The sequence below is a fragment of the Corvus kubaryi genome, unplaced genomic scaffold (genome assembly GCF_017639235.1).
Source record: "Corvus kubaryi isolate FWS band 111438036 unplaced genomic scaffold, C.kubaryi_AGA036_p1.0 37264, whole genome shotgun sequence".
Lineage (NCBI taxonomy): Eukaryota > Metazoa > Chordata > Aves > Passeriformes > Corvidae > Corvus > Corvus kubaryi.
In genome coordinates, this window is record NW_024581079.1 from 824,326 (window position 1) to 836,478 (window position 12,153).

Genomic DNA, 12,153 nt, shown 5'->3' on the forward strand with positions numbered 1-12,153 from the left:
GAGCCCGGGCGTAGCCGGCGGCGGGGGCGGGCACAGCCGCGCCGGTGCCGCGGGGGCTGGGGCACGGCGGAGGCAGCGCCGGAATGGGGGTGGCTTCCTGAAGCGCGGGGAGGGAGGGCGGGAGGGGGCTGGTTCTTGCCTTTCGGTCGCTCTCCGCCCCCCTCCTGCCCCTCTCTCCCAAGTTCGCCGCTGAGCCGCGGCGCCTCCGGAGCGGCTGGCTGCGGGGCTGCCCCTGCCCCGCTCCCGGCGCTGCCCGCGGCGGGGCGGGCGGGCACGGCGGCGAGCCGAGGCGACCCAGGGAGCGGCCCGCCGCCCCCGGGGAAGGCTCTGCTCCGGGGAGCAGCCGGGGGAGGCGGCTGGCACAGACGCCGAAGCTCCGCCGCCCACCCCCCGGCACCGCCGCAGTCTGCCCAGCGCTGGCAGCCCCGGGAGATGGTGACACATGAAGCGTGCGGGAAGGACCATGGTTGAGAGGACCAGCAAGTTCTTGCTGATCGTGGCCGTCTCGGTGTGCTTCATGCTTATCCTGTACCAGTACGTGGGGCCGGGGCTGAGCCTGGGTTCCCCCAGCGGCCGCTCCTACTCGGAGGAGCTGGACCTCTTTCCCACGCCGGACCCGCACTACGTGAAGAAGTATTACTTCCCCGTGCGGGAGCTGGAGCGGGAGCTCGCGTTCGACATGAAGGGCGAGGACGTGATCGTCTTTCTGCACATCCAGAAGACCGGCGGCACCACCTTCGGCCGCCACCTGGTGCAGAACGTGCGGCTGGAGGTGCCGTGCGACTGCCGGCCCGGGCAGAAGAAGTGCACCTGCTACCGACCCAACCGCCGGGAGACCTGGCTCTTCTCGCGTTTCTCCACGGGCTGGAGCTGCGGGCTGCACGCCGACTGGACCGAGCTCACCAACTGCGTGCCCGGAGTGCTGGACCGCCGGGAGAGCGCCGCCGCCAAGACGCCCAGGTACCAGCGGCCCTTCGCCGTGCCCCTGCCCGCCGCGCTGCCCCTCGCTCGGGCCGGCTCCCCTCCGCCGCCACCGCCTGCCCCGGCCCTTCCTCCGCTGAGCCCCTGCCATGCGCTGCGGCACGCTGCCGGTGTGCTGTGCCTCAACCTGCCCTGAACCTTTCCTCAGCTGGTTCACCTGTCCTCCCCTCCCGTCCTCCAGGCTGTGCCCTGCACCTTCCTCCTGTAAATTTCCTGCTCTTTCCCTCCCACGCACCTCGTACACTGCACCCTCAAGCCCATGGTCTTCTGCTCTAGCAGCCTCTGTGGACCCTTTATGAAGACCATTTCTTTGTGCTGTTTACTCTCTCTTTTAAACATTTAGTCTTCCCCTCAGACATCACTTGCCACCTTTTAAGAACGCTTTACACCATACCCCTAGTCTCAAGCTTGTCCTTGTAACCAGCTTTGCCCTAACCTGTGCACTCCTTTTCCTCCAGCTGAAATTGTTCGCCAGTGCAACCGAGGCGAGGCACACGAGCCCACCAGTGCTCACGCTTACCTCCTTGCTTTGCTCCCCCCAGCCTGCACACAGTTTTTTGCACATTGCAGGAAACACTCCTTAATCACCTTTTTTATGTTCCTTGCTGTTTATCTTGATGGGAGACCTGAGGTGAACTCTCTTGGGGAAGGCAGCTGCCTTGTATGTGTTCCTTGAGTGTCCTTCATACGTGCACCAGGGAGAGAGGGAGAGCCATCCTAAAGCACCCCTCTGTGCATCCCTGTGGAACACCTAGTGTATTTCTGCCCTCTTAGCCCATCATTTCTCTGCCTTGGTGTCTTCATGAATTGTAAGCTTCAGAGGAATTTTCTGTTTGAAGCGCTGTAGTAAAGACAGTGGTGTATATTAAGATCTCCAAAAGATTATGTTCTTTTAGCTCAATATTCTGTTGTGTCTTTCATTTCACAAGACAGTTTTTTAAATTATCGCTATTTTTAACACTATGCACATTCCTTTGACAAATTAGTTGTTTTATTACGATACTTTGTAACCTTGTTTGCCTTAAAGTTTCATTCTTTAAGGTGCCTGAGATCTCATGCTAATATTTGCTTATGCCATCTGCTTTATTTATACGTATGTTGTCAATATCATCCATAATCCCTTCAATGAAAAGTGGCCTTTAAGAAAGTATGTTTGGGCATCAGAACTGTGTTTTCTCAGTGTTTTTTAAAAGCAATGTTTAGTGATTTTTTTTTTCCCCCTTGGAGCTGTGTGCGATTGCTGGGGTTCTTTATTGTCTCTGTCATGATTGCTGCTGTTTTCAACCCGTTTCAGTGTTAGTCATCCAAGTATGCTCAGACTGCTGTCGTGCTGCCTGACCCAGCAGCGGCAAACTGAAGTATGTAGCTGAAGGGTTGAGGCTTTCCTGTGCTCTCTTATTAATTAGGTGTTTGAGAACACCTATAAGTAAAATATCTTCTGCCCATCTAGTTGCTGCTGAGATTTCAGTGAAGTGTTGTTAGGAAAAATGCACAAAGTTCAAATCTGATTTTAAAAAGAAAGAAAAATTACCTGTTTTGTGAACCTTGGCACTTGGCTAGCAAACCATTAACCTTCTATAAAGACCTGTGTGCGTTTATGGATTGTCTCAGAGCCTTGTGTACTTCCGCTGGCAATTTTGTATTAAAATCAGTTACGTGTTCAGTATTCAACTTTCTTCTGTTCAGCAGCTGGGTATTTTGTATAGGTACCTGAGAAAGGGGCATGTCAAGTTGTGAGGTAGCAATTAAATTCCTTACAGCTGCTCATAGGAAGTTGAGAATCAGAAGTCCATTGCTTCATCTCACATGCTTGTAAATAAGATTCTCCTTGCCATTTGTTTGGGAATATCAGGAGATGTATGCTTCCACATGCTTCTTAATTGTCTTGATTATTGGATGTGCAGGAAAAATCACTAATCCTGTCCCATTCCCTCATGTCTCTGCATATCAAGAAATAGTTGTGCTTAATGTTGTCTCTTGACTTCCTTTAAATCTAAGTTAGAACTTCTTTTCCAGGAGTTCAAGAACTAGGATGTGGAAGCTTTAGATAATCTATGGTTTATCACCTTGGTCTGTTAAACAAAACCCAGAATTTACTGTTCATTGTATCCTGGAGATGGTTTTAGTGCAACCAGCTGCTGGTTATTTTAATAATACTGTCCTAGGGTCCAGCTCTGTTGTACTGCAGTTAGCACCTTATCCAGAATGGGATTTATTTCATGCCTAAGAAAATTGCAAATAAGAGACAGGCAATGTTTGTTTAAAATAAAAATGTAATGGTTTTTCTTTGTTAAAATACAGATAGTCTTGTATTATGTCCATTACAGTAAGAGCAATATCACTTTGTTTGTCCATTGTGAGTGTTGGATCTCTTATGTTGAAATGGGACATGTTTTTACAGAAGGTATATGCTAGAGAGGCTACTGTTTTATAATGGAACTGAACTATGGACATAACTAAACTATGAACATATCTCTCTCAAAGGAAACAGAAGAAGCAGCAGCAAACTACCATTCTGTCAGGGTTCTCTCAGATTCTAATCTGGATTTTGGAGTGTAGTCTTCAAATTCAGCTTTTAAAGCTAATGTATTGGCTTCTGCATTTGCTACTTAGTGCAAAGTTTAAAGCTTTGGTCTTTCAAATATATGTTTGTCCCCAAAAACAAAACAGCTGACTTGTGATTACAAATAAATCTGCCTTCCAGTGAATGCTGGAAAGCATGAAGGTCATTCAGTATTGCCCACATGCACAAATCATGAGGTTCAAGCTGTTCCCTTTGTAAGGAATGGAGTTCTGTTGCTGCCCAGTGCCCTATTGCACTACATTCCATAACCTGGGCATGGAACATAAATTTGCAATGCAATTCAACTTTCTTCATTGTTCAGTTGTTCTGTGTTAGATTTAATGATTAGGAGCCCTAGATTGCCAAAGGCTGCATTTTTTCTCTTTTTCTTTCTTTCTTCCACATTGATGCAGTAAGTGTTAGGGATGGGTGTGTTAGGTCCAATGGGTCAGCACTCTGAAAAACTACTGGTTCCCACCCCCTCCTAGTGGCTTTCCTGTTTTGTATTCAAAAGGCTTCTGGACTTCTTGAAGCAAATGTTATGTTTTATACACAGCCAGTAAAAGAAAGATTGATTTGTTTGGGGGTTGTAAAACTTGGGATTCCAAGGAACTCTGAAGTTGGCTGTGCTTATCAGTTAAGTCACTTAGCTGCAGTTCTCTTCATGGCTTTAGTGGAGGGCAAATTCCAAGATTTGGGGAATGGAGGCCTAATTATTCCTTGTGCTGTTGCAAAAGAATTTTTTAAAAAAGAAGCAAAATTAGGATGCATGCCTTGAGTCACCATGCTGGTATTTCAGCAAGCAGAAACTAAGCAGTTTCTGTGAACTGCTCCCTCCAATTTGTTTCACTTAAAATATGAGAGATCAAATCTCTTCAGTTGATTCTGAAAAAAAAAAAGCCAAACTCATTTCTTTAATTTGACTTCCAGAATTAGGAAAATCTGTGAACCCATGTAACTGGTAGAGTGTTGGTTGGGCATTACTGGCTCTGTGCTCCCCCAGCTCACACACACGCTCTGCCTTCTGTTAGTCTCTTGCAAGCACCATGTAGACTTCTTAATTTTTTTTTATTTTTTTTTTTTTTTAATGAGCTGCCTCGACATCAGCTTAGCCTTGGCTTTTCTGCTATGGTTTTCTGTATGTGCTAGTCTGTCATAGAAGTTTGGTTTCTGAGTTCAGCTGTGGACAAAAATGACAAAACTTTGCGCATGCTTCCGATTTAGGTATTTTTTCTCAAGGTTTCATACGTGAAGAAAGAAAAAAAAATTTGTAATCCACATACTTTTATGTAAGAAATCCATGGCAGGTTAGTAAAACCTGCTGCTAAACAGATCAGTCAACAATCTCTATGATTAGCTATTTACAGCTTATGTTTTGGGTTGGGTTTTTTTAAAGAAACAATTAACAGGGCTCAGCAGTTTGTTAGTTTGATTTTTCTGAAGTGTGAACTTTCACAGCTTCCGACTACGTATCTGTCCCATTGCAGGGATCTGTTCTTGATGAGGTTTTTATTATATGTGTGCTTAGGAGCTGCAGAGACACATTGTCAAGAAACCAACTGTTTGAGAATGAAAAGCTTTACCAAATCAATTTTATAATATTAGCACTTTTTAAAAGCTTGGGCTTGTCATTCTTTTTGGATCTGTGTGTGTTGGGGATTGAGAAATACCTGTCTGCAGGGAGCAAGGGGCATTTTTTTCCACTCACCAGTTCGCCTCAGACTTCTTTCTCTTAAAGACACGTGGAGAAATATCAATATAAAGCTATTTTCAGTAACCTGGGTCATCTCTCAAACCTTTAGCATGTGAAGTATTTTAAATCCTACTGGTCTCATAGGAAACTTTTTGCACCTGGTTCTGCTCACCCAACAAAGCCAGGCTGGTCTTTCCCAGCCAAACAATTCTAAAAGGCCAGGTAGTTTTGTAGTGAAAATCTTTAAATTTGACATAGTTACCAGAAGTAGCTGAAAGTTGGAACTCTTCAAATAGCTGCCTTAACTTTGAGGTACGTATTTATCTAAGCTTGAGACTTTTGGTTGGTGTGCCAGGTTTAATCGTTACTGGGTTTTGGTGCTGTTGTTGACAGAGCAAAAGGATGTGTGTATATTTGTGTGTGACCTGATTTTTGAAAAGGATACGTTTGACTGTTTTTCATTAATCTTTAAACCAAAGTTCCATCATTGTAACTTTGTTTTTCTTGCTTAGAAGTTTGCAAACACTCTTTGCCTAGACCTCAGATTTTGCCTTTTTCTGTTTATCATTTCCTGCTCTACAAATAAAAGTGTTCAGTATTCAGAGTAATAATATCCTCTTTCTTTTTTTCTGTTGTTTTTCTATTCTTTTTCTCTTTGGTTCATTCCTTTTTTTTTTCTTTAACGACAATTTAAAAGTAATTACTTTAGAAGAGCTGGCTTGAATTTTGTTAATAACTGAACTGGATGCTTTGCTATATACTCCCATTGTAAGGAGAATCATTAAGGAATGGTCCACTGTAGATGCACAGTGGATGGGTTCCACCGTGCTAGTGCAGCCAAACGCTTCTGAGGTTCATTACTCAGCTCTTAGAGTTTGGAACATTTTATGTGACACTTCTCGGCCAAAGCAATGCCAAGCCCGGTTTTCAAGGCTCTGCTGAAGGGTCCTGGTTTGTCAGCGTGAGATGCTGAATGGTCAGTGAGCAATACAAACTGATGATCTTAGCAATGCCACCTTGTCAGCTTTATGCTGCATCTCGGAAGAAATCTGTGATGAAAGGAATTTGGAGTTCATTAGTGCTGTAGGGGCTTTAGGTGAGAACTGGCATGAGATGTGCAAACATGTGAATTTGATGTTGCCTGGTAGAACAGCAGCAGAATTACGTGGTGTGCCTGGGGGAGGGAGCACTGCTGGGGGTGTGGGGTGAGGACTCTTCCCTCCAGGAAGCTGGGGAAGGTCTTTAGTTGGATGTTAGAACATGAACTGGATGAGGTCGTATTACCTCTTGAGAAAGCACTGCTGGAGAAGATGAAGCTGTAACTGGAGCTCGTTGCAGGACTGCCCTCTCCCTGGGCCTTGGCTCCTTCTCCTTCCTCCTCTTGTGGCCCCTTCCCGCAGTGATTTGTGGGGTTAGGCTTAATGGGCTTGTTCAGCAGTCAAGCAGAAGCTTTTGGCTGCCTGTTGTAGAAATTGGAGGAGTGTAGCCTGGGATGCATTTTCTAGAAAGTAATTCAGGACATGCAGGCCTGGAGGTATTTAAGAAAACTTCCTCCTGAGTTCATTTTATAGGTGAGATCGATGTGCCTTACCTGAGTCATATTTGTCCGTAATGCCCACACTTCTGGCTGGCACCAGAGTCCTTGATGACTCCTTGCCAGCGTGTTCCTATCCCAGAAGTTTGGAGTGACAAGCAGAGCCCCAGAAGAATCAAGATAAAGCTAGTCAAAAGGGGTTGTGGCTGTGCTCTTCTGGGTACTTTGACCTGGAAGCAAAGAGTGACTGCAATGAGAGAACACACTTGATTTTAAATTTGCTTAGAAATAGCTGTCTTATCGAATGTATGACATACACCTAGAGTGTCCCTACTATACATTCTGCTGTCTTTTACAGGTTATGGCTTTTGTATATCTTAGAAAGTGGGAAAGCAGCATGGACAATTGCCTTCAGGCAGTCAGAGAGAACCAAAATCTCTGGTTTATGTCTCTTTATTTTAAACTTCCAATTATTTGGAAGCAATTTTACCAAATTTGTGGATGTAATGCTTGAAAAAGTAATGTTTTGTCAGCGAACACTTGGGTTTGTGCTGGCTTTAGAAAGCCAAAGTGACATAGTCTAACTCCACAAAGCTTTGTTTATGCTTGTATTTCCACAAAGTACTAGAACAGAGAGAAATTTTCCATTATTGACTGAAATTGGGCTTTGTCAAGCAAAGATGAAGCATGGTCTTTTAATTCCTAATAATCACAATTGTGATAGCTGCCAAGTCAAGATTTTTGATGAAGTTTTGCTTGATGTGGATGGAAGGGACTGATACTCCTGCATCAGAAGCAAAGACCTTCATAAACTAAGACGTTACTGTGTTTGGAGAATAAACAAAGTACAGGAAGAACACAGAGCTGAAGTAGCCCATTACAAACTTGCTTGTTTCACCAATGATGGTTGACCTTAAAACCAAACAAACAAGCACAAAAACACCCTCTACTTTTTCTAAAGGAATTGAAGTAGAATGATAATGAAAAAATACCCACTAGCATACACTCAAGGCAACACAGTTTCTGTAATCACTGTTTGATGCAGTTTTGTTCCCCCTTCCTGTTTCCATAGCAGAGTACTCTGCTGGAAATCCAGAGCTGAGAATCTCTCTGAAGAGTCCTTTGGAGATTGTTGTCACGAAGGCACAAAGAGCCTTAAACACCCCTGTACTGTAGCATGTCAAGTCTGAGAGCTGAAGAGGATGCTTCAGACAGTCCTGTGTGTTACTACCAAAGGAGGAGCTATTTCCCCATGCATGTCTGTTGGAGCCTGAGATCTCTTGTGAGTGGAAAAAGGGTTTTCAGGAAAGGTCCACACAGAGAGAAGTCATCAGATGAAAAGCACAATGTACACTTAATAGGGTTTGGTTGTTTCTACATTTATTAAATGGTGTAAATCGATGTCATTTCTGTGCTTAGCCTCAGAAGTACAATACACTAAACTGGATGTGTTTCATCCCTATAAACTGCTGAATAAGGCTAAGGGTATGAGATGTTCTGAGGCATCTCTTTTTCAGTGGTGCATCCAGAAAGGGTTAAGAGGGTCCTGTTGCTCACCTTTAGCTGTAACCTGAACTTTTTAGCAGTACTAATTATATTATTCTTTCACCTGTGTATCTCAAAGCCTCTTAAAAATTTATAGTAAATAGCACCTGGTGTTATATTAATTTCAGGCTTTAGGTCTGTGCCTTCATTTCAGTCTAAAGACACTTAAGGGGTCTGTCTTTGACCATAAATCTCAGACTTTCATGTTAATGTACAGCCTTTCCTGCCCAATCACTTTGTCTCTTTCAGAAGCCACTGGTTTCCTCACTTGTTATTATTGCTTGGCTCTGTTTTTCCCTTCCTTCCAGCCTATTAATGGTAAATTCTACATTGTAGCTCACCTATGTTTTTCTAGAGGAAATATTTCAGATTTTCCTGCCGATTTAAACAAGAAAACAGTTATTTGCAATTAACTTTTTATGGTCTGACTCTGTGTTTTATTTCATAACTAATCTATAGCCTGTTAAGCAGAGATTCTTTGATTGTACCTCACTGCAGATTGGAATACTATCATTGCTTTTATGGACCTCTTCTACATGGGGGGGAAACCTCAGAGCTTCCTGAGCAGCCTTTGCATTTTTTTTTCTTAAATAGACCAAATTTCCTTCTGCTTAATGTTAATCTTCAAGTACTAACAAGATGATTTGAGATTTTTCTGCCAAATACCATTGCTTAGGGTTTCAAAATGCGTGGTAACTTTGCACAAATTTCAGATCTATTGAAAGGGACCTTGTTTCTGGACGAGTGCTAAAGATTTCAAAGTGCTGCTTCTTCCATATATTGGAGTTACTCTATATTTTAGCCTTAGTTCTTGTGTTAATTATACACACATATAAGGTACCTGATTACAGTGAAATCCTCAGCAACTTTTGAAAGATTTTGTGAAAAGCATTGCACAAAAAATAAGATTTAAAAAAGCAATTTTTATCTTAAACAGCTTAAATAAAAAAGTGGGGTTTGTATTTTTTTTCCTCTCAACTCTCTCAGAAAATTTAAACATCCAAACAAATACTGTAGAAATAGAATTGACTTTTTTTGTTTAAACTAACAGCTCTTGCTGCCATGACCTCCTTGCTCTCAGTAAAGATTTTAGTTCGGATACCTGTGACCCTATATCAAAGCATCAGGAAAAAAATCAATGCCTCACAGCTAAGAGAAACAGCAGCAGCATGCTGACTCACCAATTTCCTGACAGCTTTCACTTTCCTGGTGGAGATAGACAAAAGCACAAGCAGAACAGGAATCTCTGAGTATAACCATAATCAGTAAACCATCCCTTCTGTTAACATGCCTTAAATCACAAAAGACAGGATTACCTTCTTCTGTTCTTTGCCTCTTCTATTCTCTTGCCATCTGTGCCTTTTTTTCAGCCTTTGAAAGAGAAAAGACAGATGTGATGTGGGTAGTTGTGCAAGGAAGAAGATTGCACAGATTTATTCTGGCTGCTGAAGCAAGTACAGCAGGGGTCATTTAGATTAAACCCCCCATTAAGGGGAATACTTCATCCGTGGCATACTGCACAGGAAAGAGATATACATATTCATAGGAGCCCTTGCAGGTAAGGAAATGCCTTGGCATCTCTTCTAGGAGGGCAAAACTGGAACTTCTTGTTCTGAGCATCTGAGTGAAGTCTCCCTCATTGATTATACTCCTCTGGTTGGGGTTATTATTTGCACCATTTCCAAAATAAATAACTTCAGTGGGAAAAAATACTTCAGATTTTCTTTGATTTATTTGGCTGTATTTACAGATGTGTTTAAAAATGGCACTATCCTTCTATGTGTACCTAACCTGACTCCAGTGGAGCCTTAGACCTGGCCAAAGGCAGTGTAGTGAGGTCCTGTATTTTTAACAACCATATTGTGTTACACGTATCATGTCTCTGACTGCTGCTACTGGTGACTTTGATTTGGAAATGTAATATTACACTGATTACCAATGACTCAATATTGCCCTTCATTATTAAAGCCATTATTTGGGCCCAGCATTTAATTCTGCTCTTTTTCTCATACTTTGAAAATAGGCTTTTTCTGAGCAATGTGTTATTTCTTTATAATACCTGAACAATTTTATTTTCCATTCCCTGAACTAACACTTTCTTCCAGGCTGGCATCGTCTTGTATTGCTTCAGTACTATTTATGTTTCTGAACTTGATAAATTAAGGCTTCTTCTTTCCCTTTAGAGCTCTCTTACTGCCTAACCCTTCTCACTTTCATAAGTTACTAGAATTTTACTTGGGGGCACTTTTTGTTCTGATTCTTGAAGAGCCCCTTTTGCGATAGGTCAGAAAATTTTAGGCCTACAAAATATAACTATGCCGACATCAGAAACAACTGTTAACCTGAACAGTCAAATTTAATGCAGTCAATACACTTGAATATTTTAGGTGAGGTACTACTGCCTTCTGACACTACTCAGAAAGGGTTGTTTTCATGACTTTGGTTAAATTGGATGAAGCTGACACCTGTTTATGGAGCCAGTTGTACATTGCAAACACATACCTTACAGAAACTCAAAAGTAGCCAGTTGCTATTTTCAGCAGTTCCATTTCACAGTTCCCAGTTTCCAACCCTGACTGTTCAGAATTCAGTCAGGCTCCAAGCAGACAGTGTGCCAGCAGTTTTTATGAGCTTCATTTTCTGTTTCTAAGAAAAAATGACACTCCAAATATTGAAATGATGAAACAAAAATCACTGAATGATACATGAGTTTGAATTTAAAAAACAACCCTGTCATTTGCTGTTTCTATTAACACAGGGCTGGCTCTAGATGGTCTCCTACTTGTGGCTTGGATATGTCAAGAAGGGACTGAAAAACAGTTACGTGAATATGAGCTCTGGTTTGATTGTATGTGGTGAGGACTAATGTGACACCCACCAAAAAGGGAGTTTCAGGAATTTGTTCAATGACAGGTGGAGCTGTAGTTAGCTTCTGGTTGTAAAAGGAGGTTTGGGATACAAGGAAAAAAAAGAGATAATAAGTGAATAAGAAGGAATCATACATAGCTTGTGTTCACTAGGATTTTCAGGTATTAGATGGTTTGTTAGTTACCAATAAAGCTGGTTTTAAAATAATTGTCAAGTCTTTGATCTTAGTGAAGACACAGTTTGAATTCCATGCCAAATTTCACCAAATTTCTTTGCCTTCGGATTTGCTGCCAAAACTGTGTGCAATTCTTTAAAGAAATAATACTGGACTACAACATGCAAGAAAAATACTTGAAAAGTCTAGTGTGAATCAATACAGTTTGTGAGACAACTAGCTTAGTGAATTTTAAAGACATTTGTCCCTCACTTATAAAACGTATTTAGGTCTTTTAGCTGCTGTCCACAAAGAGTGTATTTTTTTAATATGATTTAGGCAAGTCCTTGGAAGAATAATTTGGCAAGTTCTTTGTAACTTTCCAACTTTTTTTCGTAGTGTTAGCTGCCTCGAGACCATGAAGAGGTCATGGATTTGCCTCCAGCTAGTCTGAAAGTTTCCCATGCTGTGACATGCTGCTTGTAGCAGCTTCTCTGAACATTAAAAAGGGAAGTGTCTTTCCCTGAAAACCCAATCAAAGCTCAAGGGAGGTTTCAAAAATCAGGATTAATGCCTGGAAATGGAAGAACTTGCGGTGGCTGTGGTACAGAAGTTTTCCACGTTCCTTTGAGTGTCCTCAGTTGGGGAAGCGGGTTCCTGTGTGGTCAGCCGTGTGGGGGGCACAGGTCTTCCTTGGACATCGCTTTCTCAGAAACATTACTTAAGATTTTTCTGGACTATGCTTATGCCAGCAGTTCTTATCTAGGTGTTAACCTGCCTAAGACAGCAATTCCTGGGAAGAAATATTCCCATAG

At 42.6% G+C, this 12,153-nt stretch overlaps 1 protein-coding gene across 2 annotated transcripts in view; it reads left to right on the top strand.

Moving 5' to 3' along the window:
• The window catches only part of HS6ST1 (heparan sulfate 6-O-sulfotransferase 1), a 208,777-nt gene that overhangs the window by 31,718 nt on the left and 164,906 nt on the right, over positions 1–12,153 (top strand). Inside the window, exon 1 of one of the 2 annotated variants that reach the window (XM_042024516.1) lies at positions 136–960. The exons of the other annotated variant lie outside the window; for it this stretch is intronic. Within the exon in view, the coding sequence (XP_041880450.1) occupies positions 443–960 (518 nt within the window). The 5' untranslated portion in view covers positions 136–442. Of the gene's footprint in view, positions 1–135; positions 961–12,153 lie in introns of those variants that run through there. 2 annotated transcript variants of the gene reach the window in all.